The following is an 18,580-nucleotide window of genomic DNA, read 5'->3' as shown; positions in this document are numbered from 1 at the left end:
ATCACTTCTGAACATGAATTCTTATGGCTCAAGACTTTGGATGTAGGGCATCTATGGTTTCAGGTGGGATAATCATCTTTAAAACATAATCGTTCAATATTGGCTTGTTTTGCTGCTTTCTCACACAGGTGGAGTACAGGAAAATACCAGTTGTTCAAGTATTAAGTATTTGTTCAACTTCCATTATTTGAGATGTTACTTTGTTGTATTGCACATGACTAATTTACTCTTAGGAATATTTACTGAATGTAAACATAGCACTTTTGCATAACATAGGCTTTGCTTGGCTCAGTTTAGTAAGGGACACAGAAAGGCTAAGTTACATTCATCAGTAAATGTTTTTTGAGCACCTGATATGTACCAGACACTGTTCTGAGGCATAAGTCAGATACAATTCCTACCCCCTAAGGAATGTGTAGTCTTGTGGGTGAAGTAAACCAGCGATTATAACACAGGGTGATGCGTGCCACAACAGGGGAACACACAGAAGACTCTGGGAACCCAGGGTGGAAATCTAAATCAGACAGAGCTAAGGTGCTTGGGATGACAACGAGGCAGAACATTTGGGTCAAGAAAATTCCAAACTGAGGGACATTGGATGAGAAGTCACAGAAGCAAAAAATGTTACCCATTTGGGAAATTGCAGAGGTAAAGCTAAAGCAATACTTCTTGAGGTATGGTCTTCTGTTTGCCTTTGTCAGAATTATCTAGGGGCAGTCGGGTGCGGTGACTCACGTCTGTAATCACAGCACTTTGGGAGGCCGAGGTAGGTGGATCACCTGAGGTCAGGAGTTCGAGACCAGCCTGGCCAACATGGTGAAACCCTGTCTCTATCAAAAACACAAAAATTAGCCGAGCGTGGTGGCAGGTGCCTGTAATCCCAGCTACTCTGGAGGCTGAGGCAGGAGAATCGCTTGAACCCAGGAGGCAGAGGTTGCAGTGAGCCAAGATTGAGACATTGCACTCCAGCCTGGGCAACAAAGCGAGACTCCATCTCAAAACAAAACAACAAAAAATAATTATCTGGGAGTGATTCTTAAACCTCCAGGTGATTCTTAGCCTTCTAGATGGTTCTCTGACTCCCTAAAGTATGAGAAACATTCATACTTAAGGGAATGAAGAAGGAATGAAAATAATGATGTAATACATGTTACATTAAAGGTATGTGTAAAGTTCTATGATTAGGTTAATTTATATAGACTGTATGACATTTTCATTTAAAATCTGTTTATTTTCCTATCCATAAGTAATTTCTTTTTGGAAGGGGAATTGGCAGAAGGGATGGGTATTACTGTAAATCTTGTCCTTTTATGCCCAGATGATTCTAAAAACAATTTACCAGTCTGTTAATGTTTTATTCATTGAATGCTTTGTTTTTCTTTTAGTCCAAGGACAAAATGATGAGAGGCTCTCGCAGAGGATGTGTTAGACTCAGAGTGAGTATTTATTCATTTTTATGAAAATCAATTTTGACAGAAAGAAGAAAATTGTATTCTGATAGAATTATGGAAGTCTAAATTTAGTTTAGCTTCGTTACATAATTGTTGGGGCAGGTATCTAAGTCTCAGAGAGAAAATGTGATTTCTCCAAGTAACTGTTAGTATCAGAACCGGGACTAGTACTCAGTTATTTTGGCCCATGATTCAATGTTGTATTTATGACTTAATGCATGTTCTGATTTTCTTAAACCTCTACTTTACAGACAAGAGACAAGGGCTGGAAATTAAATGAGTTATAGTGTTGGTGGTATATCAACAGTAGAAAAAATGGAAAAATCCCAACTGTTAGCTGCTGCTGCTTTGTTTTTCCTGCTCAGCACTATTTAGTCATGGTATATATAGCAGTGCTGTCCAGTAGAAATACAGTGTTAGCCACATCTATAATTTAAGATTTTCTAGTAAGCCACATTTCAAAAGTAAAAAGAAACAGGCAAAATTAATATTTTGTCTGGGTCAGTATATCTGAAATATTGTTATTTTAACATGTAATTAATAAAAAAAATTAAAATATTTTACAATCTTTTTTTCCATACTAACTATGCAAAATCCAGTGTGTTTTTTATATAAAGGGTACATCTCAATTAGGACTAGCTGTACTTCAGAGAAGGGGATCAATAGCCACATGTGGCTAGTTGCTGCCTTATGGTGCAGACCTATAGCTTCATGCTGCTTTCGGTTTCCACCATTGTTCAAATAGGTAAAGGCAAGAAAGAATGCATGGCTAGGGATACAGTTTCTAGTATCCCATTGTATATGAAGAAAAGTGGCCTCTATCATAACTAGGTTAATCAGCTTCTAGGAACCTTTTCTTCAGGACCCTGTTGACTTCTTTCTTCCACCTTTTTTTTCTGCATCCTTACTTTTGAAGATGTGAATATATTTGGTAAACATATTATTGCCCTTATTAACAGTCCTTGATAGAACTGGGAAATACCGCTGAGAAAGACACCAAATTATAATAGAAAAATCCTGGCACTGAGATAGGAGTAGGTATGGGAGATTTGCAGGATGGAAATGAGACAGGCCTGTTTCAAGCAGATGGTATATATGTGATAGCACAAAGATTTTTAAAAATTCAACTTCTAGTTTGTTTTTTTTTCCTAAAATTTTCCTTTGGTTTCTCTTTTGTCTGTTTGGTGTAATTACTTTTCTAAGCACTTGCTGTTGACCTCAGTCACCAGTCAGTCTGGTATTAACTGCTCTTTTGGCTTGAGATAAGTTCAGTAGTGAGACTTTGGCAGAACTATCTTGAGAGAGCACTGCATTTGAATTCCATCTGGATTTAGGCCACTGTCTCATTGTTACAGTTAATCCACTGGTTTTGTCTGTCTTTATTTTTTTGTTTTTGCTTTTAAATGTAGCTTAATTAATTATTAACCCTTCTAACTACCACCTTAAGAAATAGAATTTTGCCAGCTGCACCTGAAGCCTCTCCACGTGCCCCAATTAAATAAATTACATCCCTTATATGTCTCCTAATCACTTCTTATATTTGGTTATAACTTTTTTACCCAAATGTGCATCCCTAAGTCCTATAGTTTTCTTATGTATTTGTTTAACTTGATGTGTTTTGTTTACAATTTGTCTGTTGAAGAATCCGGACCGGCTGGGTGCTGTAACTAACGCCTTTAATCCCAACACTGGGAGGCCGAGCGAGGCAGAGGATCATATGAGCCCAGTAGTTCGAGACCAGCCTGGGAAACATAGTGAGAGCCCCATCTCTACAAAAAATTTAAAAAATTAGCTGGATGTGGTGACACATGCCTATATAGTCCCAGCTACTTGAGAGACTGAGGCAGGAGGATCACTTGAGCCCAGGAAGTCAAGGCTGTAGTGAGCCATAATTGTGCCACTGCCTTCCAGCCTGGGTGACAGAGTGAGACCCTGAGACCCTGTCTGAAAAAAAAAAAAGAAAAAAGAAAAAGAAAAAAAAAAAGGAATCCAGACCCTTTGACCTATAAGAATTTTCCATAGTATAGATTTTACTGATTGCACGGTGGTGCAGTTCACTACATTCCTCTATCCATTGTTTTTGCTGCAAATTGGCAGCTGGATCCAGAGACTGGATCAGACTTAGGTTTGATCCCTTTGGCAAGACTGTAGGTGGTGGTGTGTTCTTTAGCAGGAAGAACATAGTGTCTAGTTTTTGCCCTTTGTTGATATTAGCAGCTATTGATGTTCAATACCTCCAGTTAATCTCATTGAGGGTTGCAAAATGATGACAGTCTATCATTTTGTTCTAATTTTTATCAGAAATAATTTTATAAGGAGACATTTCATCTATTATTTGGTTACCCAGTGGTGCAGTTAAAATAGGCAAGATGACTGCTTGATTATTTCCTATTATTTACCAAATTTTAAAGGTAATGAATTGGCTTCAAAAACAACCACTTATATATGTGTTTATATATATATTTCCAAAAGAATTGGAAGCAGGGACTGAAACAGATGCTTATATGTCCATGTTCATAGGATATATAACATGGATATATAGCATTATTTGCAATATTCACAGTAGCCAAGAGGTGGAAAGGATCCAAGTGGCCATCCACTGATGAATGGATAAAAAATGTGGTATATAAATACAGTCTATTATTATTATTATTATTCAATCTTATAAAGGAAGGAGATTCTGACACATGCTGCAACATAGATGAACCTTGAGGACACGAGACTAAGTGAAATAAGCCAGTTACAAAAAGACAAAAAGAGTATGATTCCACTTATGTGGGATACCTAGAGTAGCCAAAATCAGAGACAGAAAGTAGAATGGTGGTTTCTAGGGATTGGGAGTAGGGGAGATGGGGTCTTAGTGTTTAATGAGTATGGAGTTTTCAGTTTGGAAAGATGAAAAAGCTCTGGAGATGGGTATTGATGATGGTGATCATCACATCATTAACAATGTGAACGTCCTTTATGCCACTGAACTGTACACTTAAAAATGGTTAAAATAATAAATTTCATGTTAGTATGTTTTACCATACACACAAAAACACCCATTTATTTCACAGTTTTATAGGTCAGACATCTCAGTTGGGTTTTTTGCTTAAGGTCTCGTATGACTGAAATCAAGGAGTTGGCTGGACTGGGCCCTTATCTGGAGGCTCTGAAGAAGAGTCCTCTTCCAGGCTCATTCAGGGCATTTGCAGAATTCAATTCCTTGTGGTTGTAGAACTGAGCCCCTGTTTGTTTTTTGTTTTTTGTTGTTGTTGGCTGTCAGTTGTGTTCTGCTTTCAGCTTCTAGAGGCTGCACGTATTCTTGGTCATGTGGCCTAGACCCCTCCATCTTCATGTCAGCGATGTGCATTGAATCTTTCTGGTGCTCTGAATCTTTCTGACTTCTCATTCAGCTATCCGCTGCAGAAAATGCTCTGCTTTTAAAAGACCTCATGTGATGACATCAGATTAGGTCCACCAAATAATCTCCCTTTTGCCATGTAATATAACATAATTACTCCTGTGATACCATCATATTCACAGTTTTCATCCATACTCAAAGGGGAGGAGATTATACAGGGGCAAGGGTCTGTGAGAGTCATTCTTAAAATTCTGCCTACTACACAGCATGACAGAGAAGAACCAAATATACCTGTGTTTGAATCCCATTTTTACTCATTCCTTTGTTGACTGGAAAAGGGAAGCTATCATAAGCTTCTGAGCTTTAGTTTCCTCTTCTTTAAGGTGGAGATAATACTCTTCTTGCAGAATTTTGTGAGGATTAGGTCCTGGCACGTAGATGGAACTTATTAATTAGAAGCGTGTATGTGTGTGTTTGTCCCTCTGTGTGCACACACGTGCATTTTACTAGGCTTTGTAGTATTTTCCAAAAATTAGACTGCCGAGGCTTCTTGTCAAGAAATATCTGGAGGGTTTGTTTACAATACAGTTACCAAGTCCACCTTCTAGATAGGCTGCTTTAGTGTAGTGTTCTGGAACCTTTATTTTTAAACAGATTATCCAGGTAATTATGTTGTGTAACCAAGAGGGACCACTGGTATAGAAACAATCAGAGAGACCCGGGGCTGAATTTTACTCAGCTCTTCCCTTACTGACTCTGACACTGGGCAAATTTCTTAACTTTTATGAGGATACCATGATATAACTGGTAGGGTTGTTGTGAGGCTTAGCAGTTATGTATGTATAGGAAATAGTAACTGCTATGGATGACAGCGATGATGACGGTGATGAGTATGGTGGTGATAGATACTGCATCTAGATTCCAAATGAGCTTAATGAGCTATCATTGACTGCACTACTGATCTTGCCCTTGCCCCATTCATCCCATCTTGTATTTGAATCACAGTGTTTCTTCCTGTTCCCTCACTGTGCTTCTTCATTCCTCATTGCTTCTAACTTTTTTTTTCTTATATCATGGAAGTTCTGCACCCCCTATGTGATGAGCTCATTGCTTAAAGAGACTTTTCAAATGTTACCTCATCTGTGAAGCCTTTCTGATCCACATACTTCTAACAGGTTTAATTCTCCCCTATCCTCTACATTTCTTTTCCTTCTTCCCCCAGTCCTGCTTCTCCTCCCCCTCCTCGCTCTCCCCCCAACTTTTGACAGGATCTTGCTCTTTCACCCAGGCTGGAGTGCAGTGGTGTGATTATAACTCATTACATCCCCAAATTCCTGGCCTCAAGCAATCCTCCTGCCTCAACCTCCTGACTAGCTAGGACTACAGGTGTGCACCACCACACCTGGCTAATTAAATTTTTTTTTTTTTTTTTTTTTTTTATTAAGAGACGAGGTCTCACTGTGTTGACCAGGCAGTCTTGCTAACTCAGTCTCCTAACTCCCGACCTCAGGCAGTCCTCCTAACCCAGTCTCCCAAAGCATTGGAATTATAGGCACCAGCGACCATGCCTGGCCTATTTTTTTACATTTGTAATTTAGAGGCATGAAATTGCTTGTTACATTGTATTACATGTTAATTTTTCTGTTTCTCCACTTGGATAATAAGTTCCTGTTCAGTGTCACAATTGCCTGGCACATAATAAATACTTACTCAAAAATGCTTATTGTTAGTTTTATGTATTTATAAAAATAATCAGTAAATGTTGGGAAATTTGCCTTTACTATGGTTTGCATACGAAAGAACTGTGGGAGTTGTTTATCTTAAACATAATGTGAGCCAGTGGTATGATGTATTTTCTAAAAAAACAAAGCAAAACACCCATGTGAACATAGGGTATGTGAAAGGAGAATGGAGAAAGGGACCATAGAGGAAACCCAGATCAGGTGCTGTGCTAGATGATTTTCATACACATTCCTATCATAACCCTGTCAGGTAAATGCTCATATTTCATTTTGCAGATGAGGAGACCGAGACGCAAACTACTCTTAGTAACTTATCAAGGTCACATAGAAATGTTGAATCTGAGATTGGACTTGGGTCTTATTTCAAAGCCCTGTTCAATTCTTAATGTTACTAGGCTCCCATTCCTCTGGACTAGAAGAGTGAATTCAGATACCATAAGTTATTATAAGGTAGTGTAAAACCAGTGGAGGAAAGCAGAAAAGTGAAAAACCTTCTTTGTGTTGGTTATGAAGTGTGTGCCACTAGATGGTGCCCTTTCCTTGATGAAGAAGTAAAATGTTGATTGAGTCCTGTGGTCTGATCCCTTCTCATACCAGTCAAAAACAAAATATTGGCATTTTCAGATAATATCTGGAAAATGGAGACATGACGACATTAAAGAGGCAGTGTGGCCCGGGCTTGGTGGCTCATGCCTGTAATCCCAGCACTTTGGGATGCTGATTCAGGAGGATCACTTGAGCCCAGGAGTTTGAGACCAGCCCGGGCAACATAATGAGACCTCTTCTCTACAAAAAAAAAAAAAAAAAAAAAAATGAACAAAATTAGCTGGGTGTGGTGGCTTTCACCTCTATCCCAGCTACTTGGGAGGCTGAGGTGGGAGGATCACTTGAGTGCAGGAGGTCGAGGCTGCAGTGAGCTGAGATCATACTAGGGTACTCCAGCCTGGGTAACAGAGCAAGACCCTGTCTCAAAGAAAAAAAAAAAGTAGGGTGTAGTGGCAAAAACAAATACAGGGCATGTATGTAATGAAATTCAAACTTGGATTCTGCCACATTCTGGCGTTGTGACTTAAGGCAACTTTTCAGCTCTGAGCCCTATTTCCCATATCTCTGGAATAGACATCATGCCATTTACTCATAGTATTGTGAGTACCAAATTAGTTGATACATTTTGAAAAGTACTCAAACACAGTGTTTGGCGCTTAATAGGATCTAAATGAATGGTAGTTTTTTTTTTTTGTAATTCATAGTTTCTATTAATACAGATGAATCTCAGATTCTGAAGAATTCTAAAGGGCCTTAGGAATCACCAAAGAAAAATGAATTATATTAAACAAAGTTTTAATGGTAAATTTATTATACATCTTTGAAAGCTATTAATCCACATATGATTTAGAGTAACCCTCTTTTACTCCATCCAGTGAAACTAAGTATTCCATTTACCTGTTGTGCTAGGTATCAGAATTGAATGTGATTTCCTGAGGGATGCATTATCTATTCTCTTTTCTTTTAGTCTAGCACAAGAGAGGTCGGTGGTACACCATGACAGAATATTAATATTTTCAGTAATGACTTCTGTTAGTGCCCTATTTCATTGATACCATCACTTTTTTTTTCACAGTGCAATAAGGTGTTATTTTTAGGTTAATGTATAACCTTAAGAATGTCTTCCTTTTTCCCTTGGATCTGTATCCTGTAAGAACTTTTATCAATTGTCTTGTTATTTCACAGTGAAAAGTCACTGTATTCATTCTGGCTTTTCTTATTAATTCAGTAGTCTTTGTGTAAGCTCTTTCTCTTCTCTATGAATTTAATATTGAAAATATCCTCCCTTGGGCAAGATCTATTTAATCTCTGTGATTGGTACATAGATGTCATTAGTGCTATATTTTATGAATGTTTATACTTTTCATAATTACAAATTAAAAATTAAATGAAAAAGAAAGTGATGGAAGAATATATTCCAGGCAAGGGCTAACCATAAGAAAGCTGGGAAACAGAATTAATATCAGACATAGAATACTAAGAAAATAAATTAAATTGTTATGGAAAAAGAGAATACCAAAGACGCAGTGATCACATAGATAACATTCTTTGACAACAATGAAATAAATTAGAAATCCCTTGATGAAACAGTAGCCACCCACCTCAGACACATACTTCTGAATAATTCATTGGTGAAAGTAGAAATGATAATAGAAATTGTGAAATATTTAAATCTGAACGATAATGAGAAAACCACATGTTAAAACTGCATCTATGGAAGTCTATGATTTATAATCTTAAATGAATATATTACAAGACAGATTGAGAGTTAATGATCTAAACATTAAAATTTTAAAATTAGGAAAAGAAAAGTAATAGCAAAGGAAATAGAAAGAAGAAAATAACAAAAAGAATACACTAATGAAATAGGAAATAAACAGTAGAGAGCATAAACAAACTGAACTGTGATTCTGTGAAAAAAGTAATAAAATAAACCCTGGTTAGATTGGGAGGAAAAAAACAAAGGCACAAATAAATAATATTAAGAATGAAAAAAGAAAAGTACATAATAGTAGAGATGAAAAATTGGCAGGAAGCTACTACAAATACATTTTGCCAATAAATTTGAAAGCTTATATGAAAATGGATAATTTCTCAAAAAAGCATAAATCGACAAAATTAGGCTGTCAAAGAACTTGACAAGATGATTCTAAAAGTCATTTAAAATTTGGGAAAGGGGAGAGATATTTTTAAAGAATAAGGAGTTGGTGGACTTGCCACTCCAGATACTAAGTTTTTAACTGAAACTGTGGTAATTAAAATGGTATGGTGGTGTTATAAGAGAAAGAAATAGATTAGCGGAATGGAAGAGGAAGCTGAAAAACAGAACCATTTGGATTTGCGTCTTGGAAAAAGCTGGAAATTTGGTATATGATAGAGCATTACAAATCAGACATTATCACTTAGTAAATGAAGCTGGATCAGTGGGGTGTCCATATGAAAAAAAGAATATTACTCTTTACCCCATGTGATACACAAAAACAAATTTCAGATGTATAAGAGGTATAAAATGAAATTTTAAACTTAGGATAAAAGCATAGGTGATATCTTTATGATATCAAGATAGAGCAGAAAGCATAAACTACAATGGCAAATATTTGTGGGTTTGACAACATTCAAAATTTAAAACCTTTGAACAAAAAAAGATACCACAGTCAAAGGGAAAATACAACTCATGGACAGAAGAGAAAATACTTAAAATATATCAGTTGGCAAAGGATTAATATTCTGTGTATATATAAATAACTCCTGCATATTAATAAAGAAGACAAAAAGAAAATACCCCCAAATGCATACAAATCAGTAAAAAAGACGAATACTCAAAATGTAGAAAAGTTACATACTTTCAATTCATGTAAGGGGGAAAAGAAGGTAAAATGTTGAATGCAAAAGCAAAGCAAGTTGTTTACCACTCTGTTACTGGCATCTAGGCCAGTGCCTAGAAATTCAATAAATACTTGTTGAATCAATGAATGAATGATGCTAAAGTAGGTCCCCCATGCAGCGTCTTCTTTAGTGAGCAGGTTGAACCGCAAGTCATTCTGCTCTCTTCTATATTATTGATTCTGTCACTCCTCTCTAGACTGTATGTTCCTCCAGGGCATAGATATGTTTTGTATCCCCTGGCTGTTACTATTCTTGGCCCAGAATAGGTATTTAATAAGTTTGTTGAAGTAATTAGTGAATATTGTTTACTGTCACCATGTCCTGTTAAGAACAGGCTTTGGATCAGGGTTTGCAAGACCTAGTATTCTTCTCCCTTTTAGTTGTTGGACTTTTGACAAACTTAAAAAATTTTTTTTTTAAACCTGAGTCTCAGTTTCTTAATCTCTAAAGAAGAGTAGTGACCTGTTCTGCCTAAATCTCAGGGACCACATTTAAATGCACTATGTGAATGTAAATAGACTTCCAATGTCATTTAAGCAGTGATGAAAAGTATGTGGTTGTAGAGTTATAATGGGAGTAGCTATGCTGTGTATTCTTAGCACTGTCTACATTCCTTTTAGGAGCCTGTGAGCAATCTATGTCTCAGAGGAGTCATCATTCTTTTTTATTATCTTTGGAACCAGTTCAACAGCCTACTTTTCTTTTTGCAAAGGGAGATTGGCCCCAAAATAGCCAGAATTCTGTTTCTTTCTCTTTTTTTACCCCAAGCCGTGAGAGCAAAACTATCTTTCTGTCTTTGGCATCAGAATGATGATTCATGTCTGAAGTATGTCTGTGTGTATAGAAAAAAAAGGAAAAGAGAGAAAGTCAGGAAATTCATCCAGTGGGACAAGACTGTGTAGCTCTAGTTTCTTTTTGGTGCCTTGATAGTGTGACCCTGGAGCAACAGGCACCTTGGTGACCTCAAGTACTGATAGAACTTTAAGAAGTTGACCATCTGAAACCTTCAGAAAAAAATCATGAGCAGTCACTGAAAGATGTATATGTTTATTATGTTGGCACAATGGGGGTCATAAAAGTGGAGTTGAAAGAAAAACATTGATATTTTTGTGGGTAAGTATAATAAGTAACTTTTCTTAACAACAGAACACCATTTCATATATAGATTATCAGAGGGAGTTTTGCTTTACCAGATATAATCAAAAAAGTACTCTAAACTCAGATAAAGGGAGAGGAAGGATGTCTCAGGCAGAGGGAACATGTGCAAAAAATGGTGGTAGGAGAGAATTGGTAAACCTTAAGCTATTTAAGTGTAGAATAGAGAGGTAGGCATGAAGCAAATCACTAAGGGCCTTGTAGGCTAGGCTGTGGCGGAGAGTGACCACATCCCTTAAACCAGAAGTGCTTGAGAATGAAAGGGGGATCTATTCATTATTGAGTCAGGACAACAGGAATAATCCAGGATTGTTCCTGGCAAACCAGGTCGTATGGTCACCTTGTGTGAAGGTGAAGAAGAACCATTGATGTGGTAACATATCCTCCAAGGAACGGAAGGTTAAAATAAATTATAAACTAGAGGATTGGACAGCTGAATAATCTTGACTAAAAGGGAATGAGAGAGGCTGGCCAATTGCTTGGTGAGGACATGGAATTGAAAAGGGCTGTTGTCAAAGAGTGTGAAGACTTGAGTCTTGAGTATGTGTAAATACAGTTGGGAAAAAGAGAGAGAGAGAGAGAGAGGCAGAGAAGAGAAATAGAGACCAAGAAGAGAGAGAGAGAGACAGAGAAGAGAAATAGAGACCAAGAAGAGAGAGAGAGAGACAGAAATTGACAATTGGCAGGGATATGGAGCATGAGTGTGGAAGGACTGGGTTTTAGATAGAAGAATGGATGCCTTTTCCATTATGATAATTGGAAAGGAAGCACGCTGGGTTTAGATGCAAGTGAGTCTTCAGGTGGGAGGGCATATCAGGAAGGTTTAGAATTTCTACCCAATGACTGCTTTTGTTGTTGGGAGTCCTAGCCAATGAATAAAGCAATAAAAGACATATAAGGTATAAGGCTTGGAGTAGAAGTACTAAGACTATTATTCACAGCAACTTAATTGAGCATATGGAAAATCCAAAAGAATCTATAGATATAACTATTAGAATTGAGAATTGAATCTAGCAAGATAACCGGATACAAAGTCATTATATAAAAATCAACGATTTTTTTTTTTTTTTTTTTGAGACGGAGTCTTGCTCTGTTGCCCAGGCAGAGTGCAGTGGCGCGATCTTGGCTCACTGCAAGCTCCACGTCCTGGGTTCACGCCATTCTCCTGCCTCAGCCTCCTGAGTAGCTAGGACTACAGGTGCCCACCACCACGCCTGGCTAATTTTTTGTATTTTTAGTAGAGATGGGGTTTCACCGTGTTAGCCAGGATGGTCTTGATCACCTGACCTCATAATCCGCCCGCCTTGGCCTCCCAAAGTACTGGGATTACAGGCGTGAGCCACCGTACCCGGCCAATCAGTGATATTTCTATATACTAACAACTAGCAATCAGAACATGAATTTTTTAAAATGGAGAACATTTATAATGGCATCAAAAGGCATCAAATTTTTAGGAATAAATATTAACAAAAGATGAGTGAGACCTCTACTCATGAAATGATAAAGCATTATTGAAATTTAAAAAGACCTAAATAAGTGACAGTCTATTTAGACTGGCAAATCCCAGTTTATTTCCAGTCATTTGAGTCATTATGCTGGCAAGTGTGTATGTGTGTGTGTGTGTAACATGTGTAGCTGACTAAAAATTTATAGAGTCAAGAATATCCATTCCTGATTCCTGCCTTCTCAGCCGACATACAGACCCAGTAGAAATGGTGATTTGCTTTCATCTGCCCCTTTGGGGATGGCTGGCTATGACTATGTTGATGATGTTTATTTATTAAAAAAATTTTTTTAAATTGGAGGATTTACTCCACCTGATATCCAAATGTAAAGCCTTCCAGAAGATAATGTAGGAGAATATTTTCATGGCCTTGGGACTGGGAAAGACTTCTTAAAGGAGACATAGAAGGCAGAACTATAAAATGTAAAGTCAATACACTGTCCTACATTAAAGTTAAGAATTCGTCATCAAAAGATATCATTATGTGAGTGCAAAAGCAGGCAACAGAGTAGAAGTAGATACTTGCTTAATTTATAACCATTGAAGGGCTCATACTCATGATATAGAAAGAACTCCTACAAGTAATTAGAAAAAGATAGTCCAGTCTTGTCAATGGAGAAGAAACTTAAACTATTTCACAAAAGAGGATATTTAAATGGTCAAAAACCATGAAAAGATACTTAACCTTGTCAGTTATTAGGGAAGTGGAACCATTATGAGATGTCAATACTTACCTTCCAAGAATAACTAAGGTGAAAAACTGTTAGTGAAGTTAGTGGAACAGTTGAAACTGTCGTATACCACTGATGGGAGTATAGCCGACACAACCACTTTTGAGGATGGTTTGATAGTATCTCCTAAAACTGATATATGCATATCCTGTGACCTAGCAAATTTACTTTCCTAGATTTGTGTTTAATGTAAATACATGTATAACAAAAGATATGAATAAGAATATTCATAGGAGCTTTATTCTAATAATGTAAAACTGAAAACAACATGAATGTCCATCCACAGTGGAATTGATAATTGTAGATCTATACAGAGGAATGATATATATAGAAATAAAAGTGAACAAACTACTGCTTCATGCAACAATATGGATGAATCTTACAAACATGGTACATGAAAGAAGCCAGACACAAAGGAAAATAAATGGTGTGAGTCCATTTGTATAAAATTCAAAGACAGGGCCAGGCATGATGACTCCTGCCTGTAATCCCAGCACTTTGAGAGGCTGGGATGGGTGGATCACTTAAGGCCAGGAGTTTGAGACCAGCTTGGCCAACATGGTGTACAAAAAATACAAAAATTAGCCAGGCATGTGATGATGCATGCCTGTAATCCCAGTTACTCAGGAGGCTGAGGCACAAATATCATTTGAGCCTCAGAGGCAGAGGTTGCAGTCAGCTGAGATCACGCCACTGCAGTCCAACCTTGGCAAAAGAGTGAGACTCTGTCTCAAAAATAAATAAATAAATAAATAAGTTCAAAGACAGACTAATTTGTTATATTAGAACTAAGGATAGTATTTATCTTTGGAATGGAGGGTTGGGTTAATGATTAGGAAGTGTTACAAGGGGAGCTTTTCTGTTCATTGAGCTGTACACTTACGATTTGTAACATATATGTTACATTTCAATGTAGTGTTATTTTCAGATGAGATAGTATGTGTCAAATGCTTAGCATAACGCCTCACTCATGAAAATGAGTTCAGTTCAATAGCTGGCAGCATTAACTATTTACTGTGGTTTAGTGCTCTGTGATGATAAGATTCACGGCAATGTTATCCAACAGACCTTTCTGCAGTGATTAAAATGTTCTGTATTTGTGCTGTTCAGTTTCATAGTCATTAGCCACAAGTGGCTGTTGAACATTTGAAATATGACTAGTGTGACTAAGGGACTTATTTTTTTTATTTATTTAGTTTTTGAGACAGAGTTTCGCTCTTGTTTCCCAGGCTGGAGTGCAATGGGGCAGTCTTGGTTCACTGCAACCTCCAGCTCCCGGGTTCAAGTGATTCTCCTGCCTCAGCCTCCCGAGTAGCTGGGATTACAGGCATGCACCACCATGCCTGGCTAATTTTGTATTTTTAGTAGAGATGGGGTTTCTCTATGTTGGTCAGGCTGGTCTTGAACTACCGACCTCAGGTGATCCGCCAGCCTTGGCCTCCCAAAGTGGTGGGATTACAGGCATGAGCCACCGCACCTGACCTGAGGGACTTATTTTAAATTTTTACTTAACTTTAATTAGAACTTAAATACCCAATATGGGGCTAATGGCTATTGTATTGGACAGTGTGGGTGTAGGGTTTTTGTCATAGGAAGTGAATGACTGAAGGAGAATAGCAATGTAGTTCATTTGAGTCATTCAACAAATCAAGACAGTGAGAGACCAGAGCATCAGATCAATTGTGCATATATACATTGAAGAATGCTCAGGATCATGACAAGACCTGATTGGAGTAGGAGACTGTTAGCTAGGTTCGAGTCTTCAAAGAAGCCTTCAGTTAGAGAGGGGAAAGTGCAAAGGTCCAGAAAGTAATGTTTTCTTCCATTTAGACTATCTAAAGTACACAGAGAGAAATGTTTCTGCAGCAGCAACAGGTGCTCCAGTGAAATATTTTTTTTTTTTTTTTTTTTTTTTTTTTTTTTAGAGTCTCGCTCTGTCACCCAGGCTGGTGTGTAGTGGTGCGATCTTGGCTCACAGCAATGTCTGCCTTGAAGAGATTCTCCTGCCTCGGCCTCCTGAGTAGCTGGGATTACAGGCATGCGCCACCATGCCTGGCTAATTTTTGTATTTTTAATAGAGATAGAGTTTCAACATGTTGACCAGGCTGGTCTCAAACCCCTGACCTCAGGTGATCCGCCCGCCTCGGCCTCCCAAAGGGCTAGGATTACAGGTGTGAGCCACCGCGCCTGGCCTCTGGAGAAGTTCTGTACAACAAAACTAGAGTAGTAATGTGGTCGTTGGAGATCTGTGAGAGAGAAGTTTGGTGCCATGAGAGGAAGGAAGCCAGCTTGCAAGAGTGGATGGAAGGTTAAGGTACAGCCAATTTTCAAAAAGCTCCTCTCTGAAAGCAATGTGAGGGGATGCGGTAGCTAGAGGGAGATGTGGGATTTTGCTCTTGTTTAACAAATGGTGAGAAATAGAGCTTGAAGAATGACCTTAAAAAGTGAAATTGCTTGGTGTTTTTAAAAATTTAAAATATTAAAATAATTATTTTAAAATTTAAAAATTTTAAATAAGTTCCTCAGTCATACTAGTCATATTTCAAATGTTCAATAGCCACTTGTGGCTAATGACTATTAAGCTGAACAGCACAAATACAGAACATTTTAATCACTGCAGAAAGTTCTGTTGGATAACACTGCCGTCGATCTTGTCATCACAGAGCACTAAACCACAGTGACTAGTTAATGCTGCCAGCTATTGCACTGAACTCATTTTCATGAGTGAGGTATGTGGAAGAAATGTGGAAGCTGAATTCATATGAGGTCTCTGTGAGGTGGGGCAGAAGGAAGCTGGGTGACGATAGTGGAAATGTTGGTTGGGCCAGATTTTGAACAGCCTTGAATGACATTATGAAGTAATGCTGACTTTATCTGTTAGTTCATAGAGAGCCAAGGAAGGTTTTAAACATGTGAGTCTCTAATAAGAGTCTGTGCTTCAGAAATATTACTCCGGCAATAGCAAGGACTGTGAACTAACTGTAAAGTGTCCAGACTGAAGGCAGGCAGATTGTTATCAAACAAGAAACAATGAAAGCCTGAATTACAGAAGTAGCAGAGAGGATGGAGACAAGTTGGTGAACTTAATAGTTGAGAGGTAGAATGAGCACAGCCTGTGGTAATGGAACAAGGGAAAGTTGTACAGACCTGGAGGTTTCTACCAGAGTTGACTAGGTGACTTTTTGAGCTTACATTTGGGTTCTTAATTAAGGAACTCAAGAGAAAGAGCAGGCATTTGAGAGTGGAGTGAGTTGCAACAGCTTTGTTGAGATATAATACAAATACTGTGCAATTTATCAACTTGGAGTATCCAATTTATGTTTTTAGTATATTCACAGAGTTGTTCAACCATCATCAGAGTCAATTTTAGAATGTTTTCATCACCTTGTAAAGAAATCTAGTATACCCATTAGCAGCCATTCCCCATTTCACCCCAACCCTCCCAGCACTAGACAACCACTAATCTACTTTCAGTCTATGAATTTGCCTATTCTGGACAATTTTTGTAAGTAGAATCATGTAACATGTGATCCTTAGTGACTAGCTTCTTTCACTTAGCATACTGTTTTCAAGGTTCATCCAGATAGAGATAACTTTTTGCCCTGTATTATAGTCACCTCTTTGCATGTTTTATCTCCTGTACTGGATGTAAGTGCCTTGAAGGCAGGGCATATATTCCAGAGCTGTATATAGCATATATTTTGGTATTTAGTTATGACGCAGGAAATATTTGGTACATCACAAGTTAGAAGGTTAACTCAGTTAATCACAAATTACATTAACCAGAATGAGCTGTTTCTGCACGTGCTTACCCACTGAAGTGTGTCTGTATTTGCTGTCGTGGAGTAGCTAGGTTCCATGCCAATGGTGATCTGGTACTGGTTCTGCTGTTAACTCTTTGTGTGACCTTGGGCAAGTCATTATACTCTCTGGAGACACTTTCCCTATTTGAAAATGGAGATAAAATTTCCTACCCCATCTGACACTGAGGAATAAGTAAAGTAATTCAAGTAGGTGGAATTTGGATAGAGTTGGGGTTCATCCAGATAGCCTCTGGGGAAGAAATGAATAAATGTTTGATCCTATTCCCTAATATTCCTGGTATAGGAGTAGTCCCCCTATGTAGCCTTTTTTCATGGGATTAGGTATTTTGTCCCCTTGAGTCATTTCAACTCGCCTTGTCAAGGTCTCTGGTTTTATCAAGGGCATACTGCTTCTCTTATCACCTGAGGCATTTGACCTATTCTGTGTTCTCTAGTCTTTCTCTCTGGAATACTTAAGATACTTTTTTCTTAAGGACATTGAACAATAGATTCCCTATTTTGCTTAGTTTCCTGTCTCTTATCTTAATTCCTATTGTCTTCACAGAATGCATGTAGTTGAATATTAAGAAAAGGGGACCAGGTGTGGTGGCACACTCCTGTAATCCCAGCACTTTGGGAGACTGAGGCAGGCAGATCACTTGAGGTCAGGAGTTCGAGACCAGCCTGGCCAACAAAGTGAAACCTTGTCTGTACTAAAAATACAAAAGTTAACTGGGTGTGGTGGCACACACCTGTAATCCCAGCTACTTGGGAGGCTGAGGCAGGAGAATCACTTGAACCTGGGAGGTGGAGGTTGCAGTGAGCCGAGATCGTGCCACTTCACTCCAGCCTGGGTGACAGCCTAGGCAACAGGGTGAGACTCTGTCTCAAAAAATAGTAATAAAAAATTTTTTTTAAAAGGGTTAAAACCTACCCAGTCTGCCTTCCCAAAACAACTTATAAATTCAGTTCCCCATTGTGTGTGCCTGCCCACCCCTAGTTTGGAGAGTTGTTCGTGCTCTTATTTAGAAACATATACTAAGTATGTACTTAAGTGCCATGTATCAAATAAAGTAGTCCTTGATTTCTAAGATCTCATAGTGGTTCTGTAGGAAGAGGCTGACATAGGAACAGATAATCACAGTATACTGTGAAAAGTGCTCTTGGAGGGCAATGTACAAGTGGTTATGGGAGCACTTGGAAGAAGGGGTTGGGACAGTGTTTTGAAGCAAATGTCACCTGGCATTTCTACACTAACAAGTATATACTATCGCAGAAGCAGCCTGATGAAGAGCACCTGCCTTCTTTCAGCCTTTCAACAACCTGGTGAGGTGTAGGTTTTTGACTCCCGTTTTAGAGAGCATTCTGAAGTTCAGAAAGGCTCAGTGGCTGGCTCTTAAAACACAGATCCTAGAT

General features: G+C 38.2%; 1 protein-coding gene across 13 annotated transcripts in view; it reads left to right on the top strand.

Moving 5' to 3' along the window:
- OSBPL9 (oxysterol binding protein like 9) overlaps positions 1-18,580 on the top strand; it is a 204,688-nt gene that overhangs the window by 70,293 nt on the left and 115,815 nt on the right. For 12 of the 13 annotated variants that reach the window (XM_055254766.2, XM_063627474.1, XM_055254764.2 and 9 more), the window contains one exon: positions 1,386-1,436. The exons of the other annotated variant lie outside the window; for it this stretch is intronic. In XM_055254766.2, the coding sequence (XP_055110741.1) occupies positions 1,386-1,436 (51 nt within the window). The remainder of the gene's footprint in view (positions 1-1,385; positions 1,437-18,580) is intronic. 13 annotated transcript variants of the gene reach the window in all.

Source organism: Symphalangus syndactylus, chromosome 12 (genome assembly GCF_028878055.3).
Source record: "Symphalangus syndactylus isolate Jambi chromosome 12, NHGRI_mSymSyn1-v2.1_pri, whole genome shotgun sequence".
Taxonomy (NCBI): Eukaryota; Metazoa; Chordata; class Mammalia; order Primates; family Hylobatidae; genus Symphalangus; species Symphalangus syndactylus.
This window is presented reverse-complemented; position numbering and strand designations above follow the sequence as displayed.